The 16,734-nt window shown below is 38.2% G+C and overlaps 1 protein-coding gene across 11 annotated transcripts in view; it reads right to left on the bottom strand.

Annotated features, from left to right (window-relative positions):
- MOCOS (molybdenum cofactor sulfurase) overlaps positions 1 to 16,734 on the bottom strand; it is a 223,742-nt gene that overhangs the window by 75,085 nt on the left and 131,923 nt on the right. For all 11 annotated transcript variants that reach the window (XR_011000724.1, XM_068195409.1, XM_068195381.1 and 8 more), the window contains one exon: positions 16,367 to 16,443. Coding sequence is in view for 10 of the 11 variants with exons in the window: in XM_068195409.1 (XP_068051510.1) it covers positions 16,367 to 16,443 (77 nt within the window). In the remaining variant the exon portion in view is untranslated. The remainder of the gene's footprint in view (positions 1 to 16,366; positions 16,444 to 16,734) is intronic.

Raw genomic sequence — 16,734 nt, 5'->3', positions numbered from 1 at the left:
GCCCTCCCCTATGATGAACTATAGAGTAGTATCTATTTTCTGGTAAAACCTTCTCATAAAGATTTGTAGGCTATAGATAAGTGGATATAAACTATGTTAGCTCCAAGGCTATGTAAGTTGTAATAAATCCTGTACACCCTCAAAATATAGGTGACCTAATCCCATTTGAGTTTTCTTTGTTTGGTTGTGTTTTTTGTTTTGTTGTTTGTTTGTTTGTTTTCACTTCCATATGTTTTAAATTCAGCACTAAGCACAGGTCACCCAGACATGAATTCCACCTGCATCAGCTCATCAGCTCATGAAACCCATCCTGAGGTTTGTTATGTGGTTTGTTATTTATACATTCATTTACTCAAATAAGTAGTAACGTATTCAAAGTATCATGAAACCTTGGTGTTGAGCAGGCTTAACTAAGATTTGAATACCCAATTAATTTAACATTATTTGGAGGAGGCTTTCATAATTTACCTGCAATAGTATAGTATGGTAAATTCAAAAATTTCTGGTACTGCTAATCAAGTTACATTGATACACTAATAATAAGACCAGAGGAAAAAAAACCCGAATAGTAAGAACAGCCCCAACAATATCTCCATAAAGGTGGTGTAAGAGGTCCAGAAATAGGAAGATGAATCTCAGCTGTCATGGTTTGACGCTGGCGCAATACCAGCGCCCCCATGAAAATGTACCTTCCCAAATAATTGCTGTGAGACATGATTAGGAACAGAGCAGAGCAGGCTTAAACTTAATAACAAAGGAAAAAAAAAAACTTTATTAAACTACTACTACTATAAAAGACACACACACTAAAATTTAGGATGAAGACTCTCCAAAACACTCCTCCTCCCCCCACCCTATTTCTAACAAAACTACAGTAAGACACTACTCAGGATTCTTGATCAAGTTGCCACCCTTCAGATAATCAATACTCAGTCCCTCAAAGGAGAGAGAAGTCTCTCTTGCACTACAGACACCCCAGAAAACACAGTTGCTACTTCCTGTGTTTCTATATCACACATGGTAACTGCTTGGAGAAAATCTGTTAGTGTGACACTCTCTTTTCCATGTCACAGTGCTCTCATCACTGTGCATGGACAGACTGCTCACAGGGCTCCTTTAAGGATGCTTTGCCATAGACTAAAAGAGACAACAGTTCAGCTTCTCATCTTGGGACTACAGTCCCCCCTATTATCTTCTTCCCCTGGGGTTAAGGGTCTCAAGAACAGAGATCATCTTCTTCCTGAAGACAGAGGGCATCACCACACCCTCCTCAGCTTTTCTCTGTTCTCTCTATTCCTGTGTTGGTAGTTGTTGAGGCAGGTCTCTTGGTTTACCACTGCATCCCCTAAAATGCAGTCTCTATTGTAGGATAATTTGGTTCAGTCTATGGCTAGTAGGAAAAAGTCCAATCACAAGCCACTCTATCATCTCTTTCTACCTAAAAAATTTCTTCCTCTAGCATCTTAGGTCCTGGACTGTTTCTCTTCTACTTCAAATTGAGGAGGAGTAGTATTTTACAAAGCTTTCATTTCTTAGGATAGGGTTAAAAGTTCAGACTCCCTGGACGGCTGAAATCTCTGCCCAGAATGCCAACTCCCACAACTGGACATCTTCCCTTCTCCTTCTCTTCCGCTGGCAAATTTACAGGTGCCGTTGGACTCTCTTGTCTCTTTCCCTCTGGGGGACGGGGAGGGGGACAAAGGCATCTCCGTTTCACTCTACCCTTCCGTCCACAGAAGCTGGCTCGGTTCCAATCTTTCAGCCCCCTTGGCCTACCTCCCTCAGGCCGCATGGCTTCCCCTCCTCCACCCAGCCCGTGGCTGGGCAGGGGAGAGCCTGCACTCTCCCACTACGACCAGAACCAGAGAGTTCCCCTGGGAGTTCTTGCTTTTAACCCCCTGTGTTGTCAGAGGCATGTTCATACTTTCAGTGGTCACTCTATGTGCCAATATCTAAACCTGACCACTGATTGGTTTGACTACCAACTTCTTGAGAAAATTCACTTCTGTGTCAAACCACGACATCAGCACTTCTCACTGCTAAAAAGTAAGGTCAGCCTCTGCCATCAGACAGTGGTAACAGAGCTTAGTGCTGCCTTCAGCAACATCTGCTTGAACATTCTCTCCAACATCCTTACAAAATTTAAATGCTTATTTCATCACCACTAGCTTCTAGACACAGAAAACTAACAAAATCTGCTGAAAAATCAATCCACTGATCACAGACTGTTGATGCACATCTCCAAAATATCTGCCCAGTAAAAAACCACATCCACACAGACTAATACAGAGCAGACAATGCTTTTTCCTGTTTTTCCCAAACATGCACCCTTCAGCCCTGGAAACACAGGACCCACACAATTATTAAACCCTGCCATTTTACATGCTTTATGCCACTCCTACCCAACCTCACACAAATATCAGTAGATCCAATCCAGGTATCTCAGACTATATCCATTCCTTTTCAAGGATGCAGAGAAAGCAAGTGAGGAGTCAGAAACTCAACAGCTCATCTGGGTGAAAGAAATCCTGCAGCAACTTAGGAGAACACTTCAGCCAGATAAGTGGTTTTGGGAAAGTTGGGATAAGGAGTTCAAAGCAGCCCTTCTGTCAGATATATGAACTCACCATTCTTCCCTACTCCTGGCTTTTTTTTTTTGTTGTTGTTTTGTTTGTGATTTTGTATTGGTTTTGTTTGGGATTTTTTTTTGTTTTGTTTTTTGCTTTTGGGTTTTTTTTTTTAAGTATGTAGGCTTTTAGGAAGAAGGAAAGCATTGATGATGTTGCCAATCTTTTAATTTTCTTCCTCTTGGCCCCTCAGGTCTCAGTTCCCTTCAAAATTTGAGCCCAGGAGAATCTTGCAAAAATTGCTTCTAACTTCCTTCTGATGTGATTATGAGTCACAAACACAAAAACGTAGTCAAAGATTGTTAGCAGGGAGAATGGCAAGCAATCTCTAAGTGTCTCTTCCATGCCGTGCTGTAAAGTAGATCTGGATTCTTTCTTTAAATCTCAAGGCATTAACACTGCTTCATAGCCATTCTGCCAGTTTCATTAATTGCACTTCTATTCCAATCATTTCATAAGCGGACTGTACTTATAATCTGGCTATTTATCCTAATGTTTGATGTTTCTGAGTCACATAAATACATTATGTTTGAATGCAGAGAAGTACTTTGCATGACAAATTCGAGATTTCTGCCGGAAAAGTTTGACTGAAATTTATTTTTGCTATCCATAGGGAATAAGCCTCTGCATTATTTGATTGTTATTCACATTTTGGTAATCGCATTACGAACTTCTACAAAGAAATGAAATGGCAATGTGCCTTTTTTTTTTTTTCCTCTAAGAGCAAACGTTTCCCTCCCCCTTCCAGATGCACAGACCTTGAAAAGGCATTAGAAAATTAAAAAGCCAACAGAAATAAAGTAATGTATCTATGTTTGAATATTCATTAAAATACAACGTTGCTTAGTCACTGCTTGCCATTTGGATGATGCAGGGTGCTTAGGCAAGCTTAATGCAACAATGGGAATTCGGTCTTGTTTTTACAGGGTGGGTGGAGACTTTAGCAGACAGATTCCTAATGGTGCTCAGCTGTACTAATTCCATTAATATTTTTAGGCCATAAATCACCTTACATCAGTTGGTGATCTGACTTTATGTTGTAAATAAGACTTCAGCAAAATAGTAATAGATTTAATTTCTGGATGTTATTCAGATCCATCCTAGTATTTCTCATTCTCTCCAGCAGCTGCTCTACCTACAATGCTTTATACTAAAGACCACATGTTTTGTCTAATGGAGCTTTTTGCCCTTGATGCTGTTTGCCTTTTGTTACTGTAGTATTACGTATGCTCTTCTCTCCCAGAAACTTCTAGCAGCTCTCATGCTGGCAAAAAAATTACCACACTTAATCTCATTCTGTCTAGCCATTATCAAACATCAAGCACATGAAAGGATGACAAAAAAACATCTTTGGGCTACTAAAAACCCATGAGCCAAGTTTATTTCTTGTTTCACCTCACAAATCGCAGCAATCTGTTAATTGTGTCCCCTACTGCTTTTAGATTTTATGAGCATCAAATCACAGCAAGTTTTTTTTTCTCTGGAATTTGATGAAAAAACCCAACAAAAAATAGAACAAACAAAACTAAACAAAAATGCTGCCTCTACTCTTACCCCTTTTAACATCAATTTTCTAATTGAAATATATGATGTACTTCTTGCCCCTTAACCTCCTTTGTTCTATTATACTGCCCTGAAACTCCTACTGCCTGTGCTTCCACCAACTAACTAGCAGCAAACCTCATCTTCTGTACTTGGGAAAAACAGGAAGACAAGTTGTGGTGGAATGCTGACCCAGGAGAACACACAGCCTCTCACCCCAAGCACAGGTGCTCTGCTGAACCAATTGTGCCTGTGCTCAGGGTGAAGAGGAAGGAACTGCACAACACTATGGGCACCTTTTCAAGCACCTCAGGCTCAGCCCTACCATAGGACAGCATGTGGCAGACGTAGGTCCTTGTAAGACATCACCTCGCAGTAGTGTCTCACATAGTCATACAGAAATAAGGGAGGAGACTTAGGGTTTTATTTTTTTTATACACATAAAATAGTGAGGGAGAAACATAAGACAATAATTATATCCTTTATTCAGTTTGATAACTTTCTGTGCTGGATGCAGCCATTGGCCTGATGCTTTTATCCCCTGATTAGCTGACAAGAGATGCTCCTCCCCAGCTCTCTCCAACCACAAATCAGGAAGCCAGCCACATACTCTTCTCACAATACCTTATGGTAAACATACAGCATGACTTGAGATCTTTCATGTTGGACAGTGAAATAATTTGGAGGCCAGTCAAAGCCAGTGCTTTGAAAATCACCAGTTATATTTTAGCTTGTTGCAATGTAAAAGATAAAACACAGTTCCAAATCACACACAATATAGACACACAAAATTACCTATATAGAACTGCTATTTTATAGGAGCAAAAATCTCTGAACATAATGAAAAAGGTATGGTTTCTTCTCAAAATCTCATGATGTTGGGTCAAATCGTGCACCCCTTAATGGGGTTGCTCAAGCTACAGTGAGGCTGATTCAACCTTTTGCATTGTCAGTATGTGATGGATGTATAGAGCTATCTAGTTTGCTTAGCTGATACTTCTTGAAAAGGGTAAGAATTCCTTCCAGATTTGCTACCAATGTAATGTCCACTAGCCATGTAGTGTGTATTAATGCCAAAGACAGATAAGTGGCTTAGTAATTGAATGAAAGTGATTAATAGAAACATGTCAACCCCTTTAACTGAGTAATCACTATCTTCGCATTATGTTTCTCACTATTAAACTTGCACAATCCAAACATCCACATGCATTACCCACATCAAGAAAAAGATATCCTGGAGTTTGAACTTAATTGTTTTCCTTACTAGTTGGATGTACCCAGCAGTTTGACTGCCCAGATCAACAGTGCCTTTGGCTAGCTCAAGGCCCTCTCATCGATCTTTTGCACACATGGAAAATTATTCAGACAACAGCAGCTTGCAGACCCCAAATCCTTTTAATGTTATTGTTCTTATTGAATCAAGTGGCATTGGAACAATTGGATTGTCCTCATAGTTTCTTTTCCTGTTTCCACCCTCTGCTTCTTGAACACTGGTCTAATTCTGCTGGTGACTTTCTTCTAAGAATAGCAAATGCCCTGTAGAACAGCAGGAACAGAAGGCAAGAAGGCAAGGAGGCATTACGGGAATGCCTCAAACACGGGAAACACTGTGAAACCAAAGATATGTGGGAAAACACAGATTTGTGTTCTGCTAAACAGGGTTTTAAGTCCATACAAGCTTCCTTTTTTTTTTTTTTTTCTTTTTTTTTTTTTTTTTGGTAAGCAGAGACACATCCCTAAAGGATGCCATTGATTATTTTAGTGTCTTTAGAGCACTTGTTTGTTTGTGCTGCTGCTCATTGCTGAGCACCCTCCATTTCTGTGGATGTACTTGTGTTGTGAGGCAATCAGGACTGCATTACACATTTTAGATTATAAGAAACATCTAATTTATAGGGTGGCACTTAAGTATCTTCCAGATTATTATCCCAGATAGTCCATGGAGCTTCTGTTCGCCACCTATACAGTGTTAATATAAATTACCAGATGCTTTATGTCTCTGCTGCCTTTGGACCTTACTGATGTTTTTTAGCTTCTATTGACATATAATTCAAGTATCTGCTTAGCAGCCTCTTCCAGCCTACACGTCACTCTGGTTACAAAAAAGAAGACAGAAGTGGTAAACTCTGGCACCCACAGCCCTAACAATGATTGTGAATTCAAGTATTTGGCTGCAGGGTTTAGTGATTTTTATTTGTGGAGACAGAGGTGGATGAAACTTCAGTAAGTAGGTTGGGCTGCTACCTGCCTGAGCTCAGAGTAGGTACACTGACTACTCAGTCTCTAGACATCAACTCTAGCCAGGATTTAGGGGGGTGGGGGGGAGAAGGGGTTGTGTCTGGAATCAGAAATCTCTTAATTACTTAATCAGCAGTGATGATGTTGAATTAGCAGATTGTGCAAACCAGAGCCTAAGTAAAATTTGAGTTTCATGTCTCTCTAGAAGACGTTATTTATCTGAAAATAAAAATGAAAAGTAGATATTCTCACACCAGACAAACAGTGGAGAAGAATAAATTACAACAAAAAAAAAATCTAATGATACTTGTTCCAATTGAAACTGGGTTGAAAAAATAGTTGAAGACATCTCCATTAACAGACATGATACCATTTCCAAAACCCTACAAAAATGACAACAACAAAACTTCCACTAATGTCAAGAGGGAAAAAAGGAAAAAAAAATGTAAAAAATTAAAAACAGGTGCCTGGTAGCACCCTGAAAAGGCACTGGCCTGTTGCTTTCAGTTGCCCACATAACTATTTCTGGTAAACTTTAGAAAGTAAATTACTCACCCTTGGGCCCTGGCTCTCTACTAATCAGAAGCTGAGTTTCACAGCTTAATGTAAAGCCATGCCATAATAAGGAAAAATAAATAATTCTTGTGATTATGTGAACTGAACTATATGAAAAAATCCCTTTCAAGGCAAACTTCCACCTCCCTCCACAAACAGGCTCAAACACAGATGTTTGAGCACCCAACCTACCCTGTTGTCTACTCATTCACCTAGAATAAATTTTCTCAAGTTTTTCTTTATACAGTATATAAGGAAGATAATACCACTGTAGAGTGTTGCCAACATTTCTGAAAATTTATTTTTATAGCTAAAACCAGCTCAGTAATTCTGATCCCCAGCCTCACTCTCTAATTTGTGGGATGAAGTTCTTTTAAGTTGTGGACTAGCCATGTCTAAGGAGTGAAACTACTTCAATTGTTAATGGTCTGTACTCTGAAGATATCTGTCAAACCCACCTGAAAATGACAGCTTTTCAAGTAACATCTCCAAAGATTTAGGGGTAGCTGGCATCAACTACCATGTCTCCATTAACACAAATAAACTACGGCAGTTTATGTCATACAACCATTAAGGCTGGAAAAGGTCTTCAAGATTGAGTCCATCCATCAACACATTACTGCCAAATCCACCACCAAGCCATGTTCCTTAACACCATACCTACGCCTTTTTTGAATACTTCCAGGGACAGTGATTTCCTAAAACTTCCCAAAACTTCCCTAAGCAGCCTGCTTAAATGCTTGAAGATCATGACTGAAATACAGAGTTGTGCTGCTGGGCACTCAGAAGCAAATAGCTTTTTTTCCTTAAAGGTTTTGCCAGTGTAGTAATGGTAGCAAAGTCCTCCTAACATAAAGATGGTTCATACCAGCTCCTGTGACATTACTCAACCTAATTTGCTTGGGAAAACAACTAAGGAAAGGAGAAAAGAGGGAAAACGTCCAAAAATATTTTCCCAGCTATTACAGAATTGCAACAATTGCAATTAAAGTAGCTTAAAAATGAGATTCTTTGCCCAGTAAAGTCTTCCTTTCATGGAAATTAGGATGTGGATGAAAATGGGGGAATAGGAGGTGTGATATGGATGAGCAAATGTGTGGATCTCAAATCTGGAATTAGGCAAGGTACACACAGAGTCCTGAAAGCATAACAGAGCTGAAATGGCATTAAAAATGCATATAAACTTAGAGTAATATAAAATGAATGTTTTTAGGAATGTAGCACACAAATACCCAAAGTAGGTTCAGTAGGATGAGTAGGTTCAGAGAATAGGGACATTTTACTTGAATGAAGCCAATCTGAAAAAAATCACTTGTCTGAGCAGCTCAGATAAGACCTTTAAGTATATTTTACCAATAGTTATTGTGAGAAAATCTACCCACTCCAACTGGATGGATGAGATGCTACTTAGTGTCTTGAATCCACAGGTTACCCAAAAAGGCAAAGGCTGATTTTGAAGTATTAAAGATCTTTTCTTGGGGCCATGTAATCAATCATCTGTGTCTTTTCAGTTCTGCTTTTGCACCTCTGCAAGGCTATGTCTGCCCTAAGGTATGTGAGTGTCCCCTGCGAGGGTAGCAAGGCTGGACTGCAGAAGCTGCCAGGTACCTTCCCAGGGTTTCCTTAAGGGCCTAAGCCCAAGGGGGACTTGCTGGTATCTCTGTTTGTGTGAGTCTCGTTCCACCCTGACAGCCTCTAAGTGTTTAAACCACAAGTAGAGTAGGTAGCGCACAAGAGCTGAACCCTTATCTAGAATGGCTCTATCGAGAGCCATTGACAACTGGGCAAAGGTGACAGCTGAGGAAGATCCTTTATTAAAAAAAAAACAAACTGTGAGTATGGAGCAAGCATTAGACATGAAACTAGTCCCTGTAGGCAAAACAGCTCTCCCAATTATACCCTGTGATTTCCTTCTTTCCATTTTATATTGACTGAATCAAAATCAATGGAGACTGATGACAATTATTATGTGATTTGCAATTACTCCTGTTCATCTATAATGGATCATAAACTCCTTTACTCTGATATGCACATTTCTGCTAAAAGCAGCTTGCCTGTTCAACAGGAAGTAACATTAGAGAAAAAAATAGGAAAATTTTATTTTGCCTTTATTAATTTTGTATCTGTTGATACAGTACTTAACGCTTCTCCTCAAATAATAAATTTAATGCTGCAGCACATCTAAAAGCTTCAAAGTAGTCATTTCCATATTAAGCAGGTCTCTCCTTCAGAGATGTAAGAAATGGCATTGTAGGATCTGAGGAGGAGAATGCCAGTTAACAATTTGCCAGTAGATGTCTCTGCTAAACACACTGAAGGGAAAATACTCAGTTTGAAACTTCAGTGAAATGCAAGTGGAAGTTTGCATACTTCAGCTGAAGAGCAGGGTAGAACCAACTAGGTCACTAGTCCTTTCTGAAGACTACTTTTACATAGTAACAATAAAAATGGCATTTACGTAAAACTCAGTGACTCCCAATTTAGTTAAATATCAGATTTGTCTCCTGATATTTTCTCTCTGAGTAAGGAGACTCAAGAAAGGCTAAGCTTATATGTTAACATTCTTGACAGAAATGATGAGTGTAGAGTCTTCTGGAAAAATATTTTTATCGTTTAAATCCTAACTTTGCGAAAAAAAACAGTCCTTCCTACTTCCAACAGAGAACTTCTTTATTAAATATTTTTGCCTCAATTGAAACAAACCACTATATGGAAAAATAAATTTTAGTTTTAGGCTGAAATAGTGCAATGCATGGTAGAATAATTATGTCCCTGATGGAAAACATTCAGAGGTTCTCATATTTTCTTTACATCTATATGTTATTTGGCAATGGTCTTATTTGCAAAAGCAGAGCTTCTAAGCAAAGAAGCAAAGAAACTAAGATTAGTTTCACATAATTGGCACTTGCTGTTAACATACAGCATGATTTTCTGATTAATAATGAAAAAAAAAAAAGATCTCAAAAGGCTCAGATCAGCTGGAAAAGCATCTGCTTAAAATACACACACATAATTAGGAGAGGACGTCAAACAGACTTGATTACATATTTCATGGGTATGTGTCAAAGAGTGTAAAGCATTTGACTTAACCCCAGGGTGACTTCAAGAGGATTTACTCTGTCTACTGTTTGTGATTAGCACCATATAATCTGGATCTGCCGAACAAGTGGAGTTTTACATGATATGCAAATTTCATTTCGCTTTAATTTAGCCCCTTTAGATTTAGCATAAAATCTCTGTGTTGCATGAAGAGCTGAAACAGCTGGATCCAGTTAGCTGGGAAATTAAAAATGTACTAAATGAAGTAAGGTAATCCTTGCCATGGTAGCCAGCACACACTAGAGTGGGACCCTGAGATCTCTGAGGGATGGCTGAAGAGAGCACCCATACCGTTTCCACAAACACCAAAACACTGATCCTTCTCTAGCCCCAGTGTGTTCTAGTTTTTCATAAAACTGAATTATTTCACCACCATGTCAAGGTTCATTTTCCAGGTGCATGTTAGTAAGAAAATAGTTCACCTTATCAGTAAAGGAAATTAGTATCTACTAGGTAATATTTTATTTCCTTGTTAGTATATCAAGATGTAGGAAAAAATAATTAGTAATACATCACCCTGTTTAAAATGAAATGGAATTAATTTATTTGTAATTTTATTTGCCATTTCCCTTCCAGGTTTTAGTTGGAAATATACAGAAACAATTCTTGAATATTTCATATGCATGTTTTAAGAACACAGCTGAACAAGACTTTTTTTTCCCCATTTCAAAAGGGTATTCTAAGAATAACAAGGTCCCTCACCTAATCTATCACTTGAGGCATCAAAAAGTCTTTGGAAGATCTGCACCCAAGTCTAAAAGCTGTCACTTCTGTTCTCCTTTGAAAAAGATGGTTTCATAGGACTTTATCTCTTAGCAGTGATAATGACAACTTTGTAATGAAAATGACAAGTCCTTCAGGTCCTAACTCTATCTGACACAGAAAATTATATTGGGAAAAAGTTATTACAGACAGAAAGTGCTACTTATCCTAGATATCCCTTGGCCATATGTAGGCAATGCTACATCATTGCACTGCAATGAGTAGATCTGTTTCATTACACTTGACTGCTGCTAATATTCCTACGGCTTTTATTGAAGACTTGGTCTTATTGTCTCTCAATGGGGGGTACAGCAATTTCTCCTGCTTTATTTCCCGGAAGTGATGGATTTCACCATGCTACCTTAGGCAGAACTGGGAACAGATTTTGTATCTATGGTATAAAAAGTAGCCCCCATCTATTAATCCTAAGTTGCCTTCCAAACACATTGTACGTGCTTGGCTGTACTTCCAGGCAGTTGCACAAGACTGCCTCACCTCCTTGCTCATTTTGTAATACCGCCTCTGTAATTGTTTTAATTTCATCCATAGCCATTAGTAAATGCATGCTCACTTAAGCCTGTTCTTCCTAATAAATTAACCACAGTGCCAACAATGGCTTTCTTTCCTCCTAATCTGCTATAACCGGTCATTTGAAAATGAAAACCACCACAGACTTCTGAAATGAGCTGTACACATACATTCTTTATATAAGACATCTTTTTCCACCATAACAGGCACATTTTCACCCTGGAAACAGAAATTTTTTTTTTGCCTTTGCAGGATAGTTTGCTGTCAGACTGTGAGCCTTTCTCCCTCAGAGAAAGCAACATCTACCTGAATAAACCTGGATTTGAAGCATGAAATATATGTTGGAAAACAGAAGTCACTCCTAGAGTAATGGACAGATAAAGGTTTCACAAATAGAAAACCTCCCTTCACGCTCCTCAGGGATCTTCCAGAACATTTCCTGTTATGATTTACTGGTTTACTTCAGCCACAGGAAATGTAGAACCTGCCCTGTTCAAAAGAAGCTGCAGATCTAAGGGAAGCAAAAAAAAATCCCCAAACACTATTTCCACCTTAACTAATCTGGTAGAGTTCAGCTTTCTAGTCCCAAAGGGATCATTAGCAGGAAAGTTATATAAAATTAAAGAAATGCCCTATACCACACTAAGCTAATCATCTAAGCACCTTTAATAGACAAAGAAAAGAGCTGATATTGCTGGCTTTAACTTCTCTCATTCTAAATTAAAAAAAAAATTCAGAGGGATCAAGCTGTTGAAGTCACTGTCTGTTCCACAGATTTCAGTGGGAATCAAAATGGTAGCTCAGACATCAGTGTTTTCAGCAAAATAAGGTAAATGCCATCCAGAAGTTAAATGCAGATCTGAAAACATTACCTAACTCACTGCTCCCCTTAAGATTAGTATTTATGTGATTTAATAAATGTCAAGTAAATTTTGTGACCAAGGAAAGGAACTCAAGTATCCCAATTCCTCACCTATCTCCCAAGCCATTATATTAGACTTTTCATGGCCCCATTGACTTCAATGGAAGCATTCAGCAGTGTCCACACAGATGAAACACAAGTGAAAGTCCTCAGAGTGAAACAGGATCTCATGTTGCAAATCTAAAAGGGAACAAGTGCAGATAATTCCTCTATAGAGGTTCTGGCTTGTCAGTAGGCCATGGCTTAGTTTTACAGCAACCACCTGATGTAAGGCAGGAAAACCACCTTTCTTATATAATCCTGCATGTAGAAAGAAAGATACACACTCTTGCAAAATATTTAGACTGTACAGTTGGTATTCACATTAGTGAACCCCCAAATCCATTAAAACTATGAATGAAAGCAGCACTAAGGATAAAAGCAGTAAAATACACAAGCAAAGTGGTCTAACTTTAGGTGATGTGACCAGACAACAGTAGGATGAAGCCACAAACCCTACACAAAAAAAAATCCCAGTAATCCCTGATAATCTTAGGAGAACATTGTTTTTTTCTGGCCCCTCAACTGGATGTCTTATAAAACCTTAAGTGTTTAAACACAACACACTTGAGAACCTGTGCAGTGCTATTAAATGCAGGCTGCCAAACATCCCATCACTGACCGCAACCAGTCCTTGATGGAGAAGAGCAAAACAAAACAAAAGTTCCAAAGGCCAAGTTAAAAAACTAAGTTACCATCACCATTTAACATCTTGCACTACATCTTTGCTTTGGATATTTTGTGGTACAATTGTCTCTATGAAAGCCAAAATAACCTTTACTCTGTAACAACCAATCAAGCATCTGGTGAATTAGAAACAACTTTAAATTAATTCATCATCCTTAGGAGACTTAGTCTGCATTTTAAAATTTCTTCCCGTACACATTATATTTTCTTCTGAAGTGAATTAATGTTTCCTGAACAGACATTATAATCAAAGTAAACCTTATAACAATAAGGCACAAATGATGCGCCTTGGTTTCATTTTGAAAGCAGATGAAAATTTACTAATAAAAATACATACCATAAACAATAAGTTTAAAAATCATATAGATGTAAGACCTCTGGGAATGGTTTAAATACATATGCACATCATTATGCAATTCTGGCAGGAAATACGCCTTGTTCTAAATGGAAGTTGAGACAGATCAAGGATATATGCCGATGATATCAGTCAGAAACTGTAGTTTCACAACACTTACTAATACCAAAAGTCTGAGCTACTTTCCATTAGGAATTTTCTTCCCTATCTTCAATAATTACACCAGAATAATCCAGCTACAGCACTTCCCCAAAGAACTTCATCAGTGCTTTTATTACACATTAGGACACGATTAATAACAACAACACTTTGTTTATTTTGCTTGTTTCTACTCTAGGCTACTTCCAACCCAGAATGAGAATCACTGTTCGTGTTTGGGGAGTGCAAAGCAAGTGCTCCAGTAGCTACAGCAAGGTGAGATTCCAAAGTGCATTTGACAGTGCATTTTGCCACTGAAAACTCTGACAGTTGAAGTGGAAGAAATATGCATAAAGAGTCTTAAAACAAATCTGCAGTCGTTCTGGATTACAAAGTGCTTCTACAGCATGCAACTGCTTTGTTGTATACACCCAAGTGCTAATAATCTCTGTTCAAAAGGAACATTGTGCCTTTGACAGAAATTAAATAACCTGCAAAACTCCATGTTGTCAGTGATATTCTGGGAAGAAAAGGATGGTAAGAGGAAATGGCAGCTGCAAATCCCTGAATCTCTTGTTGCATCAGTTGTGCCAGGAACATTCAATGCCTACACAAATGGAAAAGCAAGGCCCCCAAAACCTTTGTCTTACAGCCAGCACAGAAGAGCCAAGAGACCTAATAGGGCTGAGCCACTCTTCACATCAGCTTTGAAAAGTTGACACATAAAAATGCATTTTATGATGGAAAAAATCCAAACATGACTGTAGTTGGGCTACGTTCTACTATCACCTTTGAATGGCTTTTTAAATTTCCCTTCTGTATGATTAAATTCTAATTAATAAAAACACATCACATGGAAATTTTTCTACTTATGCACATACATGTAAGCACAATCACAAAAGTTTTAGCATGAACAAGTTGAAAGATCCTACTTAACTGGAACAAAAGCTTAATTCATCTTTGGTCATGGATAGTGGTCTAGGATCAGCCCAACTTTGCAGAAAATTCTTGGATCATGTGGTGATTAAAATCCTTTACAGAATTCCATTTTTTCTTCCACTATGGATTTCTCCAGTCTCTTATATCTGTAAAGAGGCAGTGCTGGTGCTTCTGCTTTTCAATGTGGCACTCCAGAATTTGACTAGAGACTACTAAAGTACCTAGATTACACCAGCAGTGCTCAAGTTTTAAAATTACAATTACAATTTAAATTTTTTCAAAACCATTTTTATTTAATTTTTATTTTTATTTAATTTATTATTTAATTTTATTATTTATTTTATTATTTATTTAAATTTTCAATTTTCTCCTCCATATAGGTTTCTTCTTGTTTGCTCTTTCAGTCTATGTTTTCCCATCTTTATACATTTTAGCACTGTGGGAAAAAATGCTTTAAAATTTTAAAAATATAAATATTCCTAAATTTTTGATTTTCATTCTTTATGAAAGAATTGTAAGTATGGAAATTTTAGTCAGTTTATATTTTTGACAACTGAAAGATCTCAACACACTATTTTTTCATACCTCTCTTCTACCGTGTTAGATAGATACTATCTATCTAAATGATACCCACTTTGTTCAGATTCAGGGCTGTGTGTTCCCCTCAGTCTCGTATTAAGAGATTTTTCAATTGTTTAGCTAAAATAGGTACTAATAACAGGTTAAGATGGATGAGAAATGCAATAGAGGAAGTGCTACCATAAAATCTCACATTCATGGCAGGCAATGCTCATACACATTAAACCAAAGCCCTCTTTACAAATGAACGTGTTTTTTTAAGTTGCACATTTTTGAGAAGAAGTCTCTACAACAAGAACATATACTAAAGGCTGGTTACTGAACCCTGGTCTCCATGTTGAGCAACATAAAATAAAACATCCTTACTTGCTGGGCTTAGTCTGATTATTGATGTGGATGAAAACTGCTATTGATTTCCACATGAACAAGACCTGAAGCATCTAACAGAATACTCCTCACAGAAGCCTTGCACTGGGAGGAAGAAGAAACCAGAATCCTTCAGACAAATCATGACAATAAACCTCCACAGACACTAGCTGAAATTACACTATGCTGAAAAGTTCATAGCCAATGTCTCTCTGGACTCAGGCATCTTTTACATCATGATGCACTTTACAACTTCATATAGGAAATCGAAGAGTACACTGGAGAAGGGAGGTTCAGACATCATGCATTAAGTAATACACACACCTGATCAAGAAACCCATTTCAGGAACATCCTTTGTTAACCTGGCATATTCCACATGTGGAAACATGCCATGGTACATCTGCACAGCCTGTGGTGCAAGCTTCCCTGGTGTCATCTGTCCTTTTCAGGAGAGTCCCTGACCCATGGCAGCAAACACAAGAGAGACTGTGCTTTTGGGGTGCTGAGCCAGACAAGCAGCAGTCTATCCTGGAGGGATTGTGCCTTCTCACAGCACATGAGTATCACCCTTCACATACAGGTTCTGGCTGGAAGATCAGTTGAAGTTTTATTTGAGACTTCAGCATTAGCTCCACGTCAAGGGCTTCAAAGGTTGACACAGTGTGAGTCACTCAGCTACTTTCTAACATTACTTTCCTATTGCATCTTTGTGAGTGAGAGGCAGATGAGAAAGTGCTCCGTGTACTCAATCTGGCATATCCAGAACCAGTCTGGACCATTTTTTTTCTTTCAAACCAGGTCAGAATAATCCACTAGGGTGCATGTGAATAAGCCAGTTACACTGGTAAGTCTCATCTTCACAATGATGAACACAGACAGTAAAACCAGAAAGGAGAATTAAGCTAGAGCCATAAGAAATATGATCAGACCTGTGCCCTGAGCATAAATCTGGAACTGCAGTCTTCAGTATTAGAGTTATATTAACTGACCTGTGAGTTTTTCCAGAACATCAAATCCATGCTTCAGAGCAATGATATCAAGAAAAGAGACTGTACCATCTTCAAACCTAAAGAATAGAATAAATGAGCACAGTAAATAAAACATGCAGCTATGGCACCAATTTTAAATCTATTTTAAGAGTTACTATTTTTATATTCAGTGAATCTAACTTGCGGAGTGGGAACTCTTCCCTTAGCGTTTCATCTCCCAGTCTTCTAGTGTCCTGTGAGAGAAAAAATATGTTCTTCAAAGCAACAGAGGTTCACATAAACAGTTGCACATAGAAAGGTATAATTTTCCCCTACATAGAGTAAATGAGTACTAACCTACAATGAAGAAATAGTTAACAGTTATGTGT

This window comes from Anomalospiza imberbis, chromosome 1 (assembly GCF_031753505.1).
Source record: "Anomalospiza imberbis isolate Cuckoo-Finch-1a 21T00152 chromosome 1, ASM3175350v1, whole genome shotgun sequence".
NCBI lineage: Eukaryota > Metazoa > Chordata > Aves > Passeriformes > Viduidae > Anomalospiza > Anomalospiza imberbis.
This window is presented reverse-complemented; position numbering and strand designations above follow the sequence as displayed.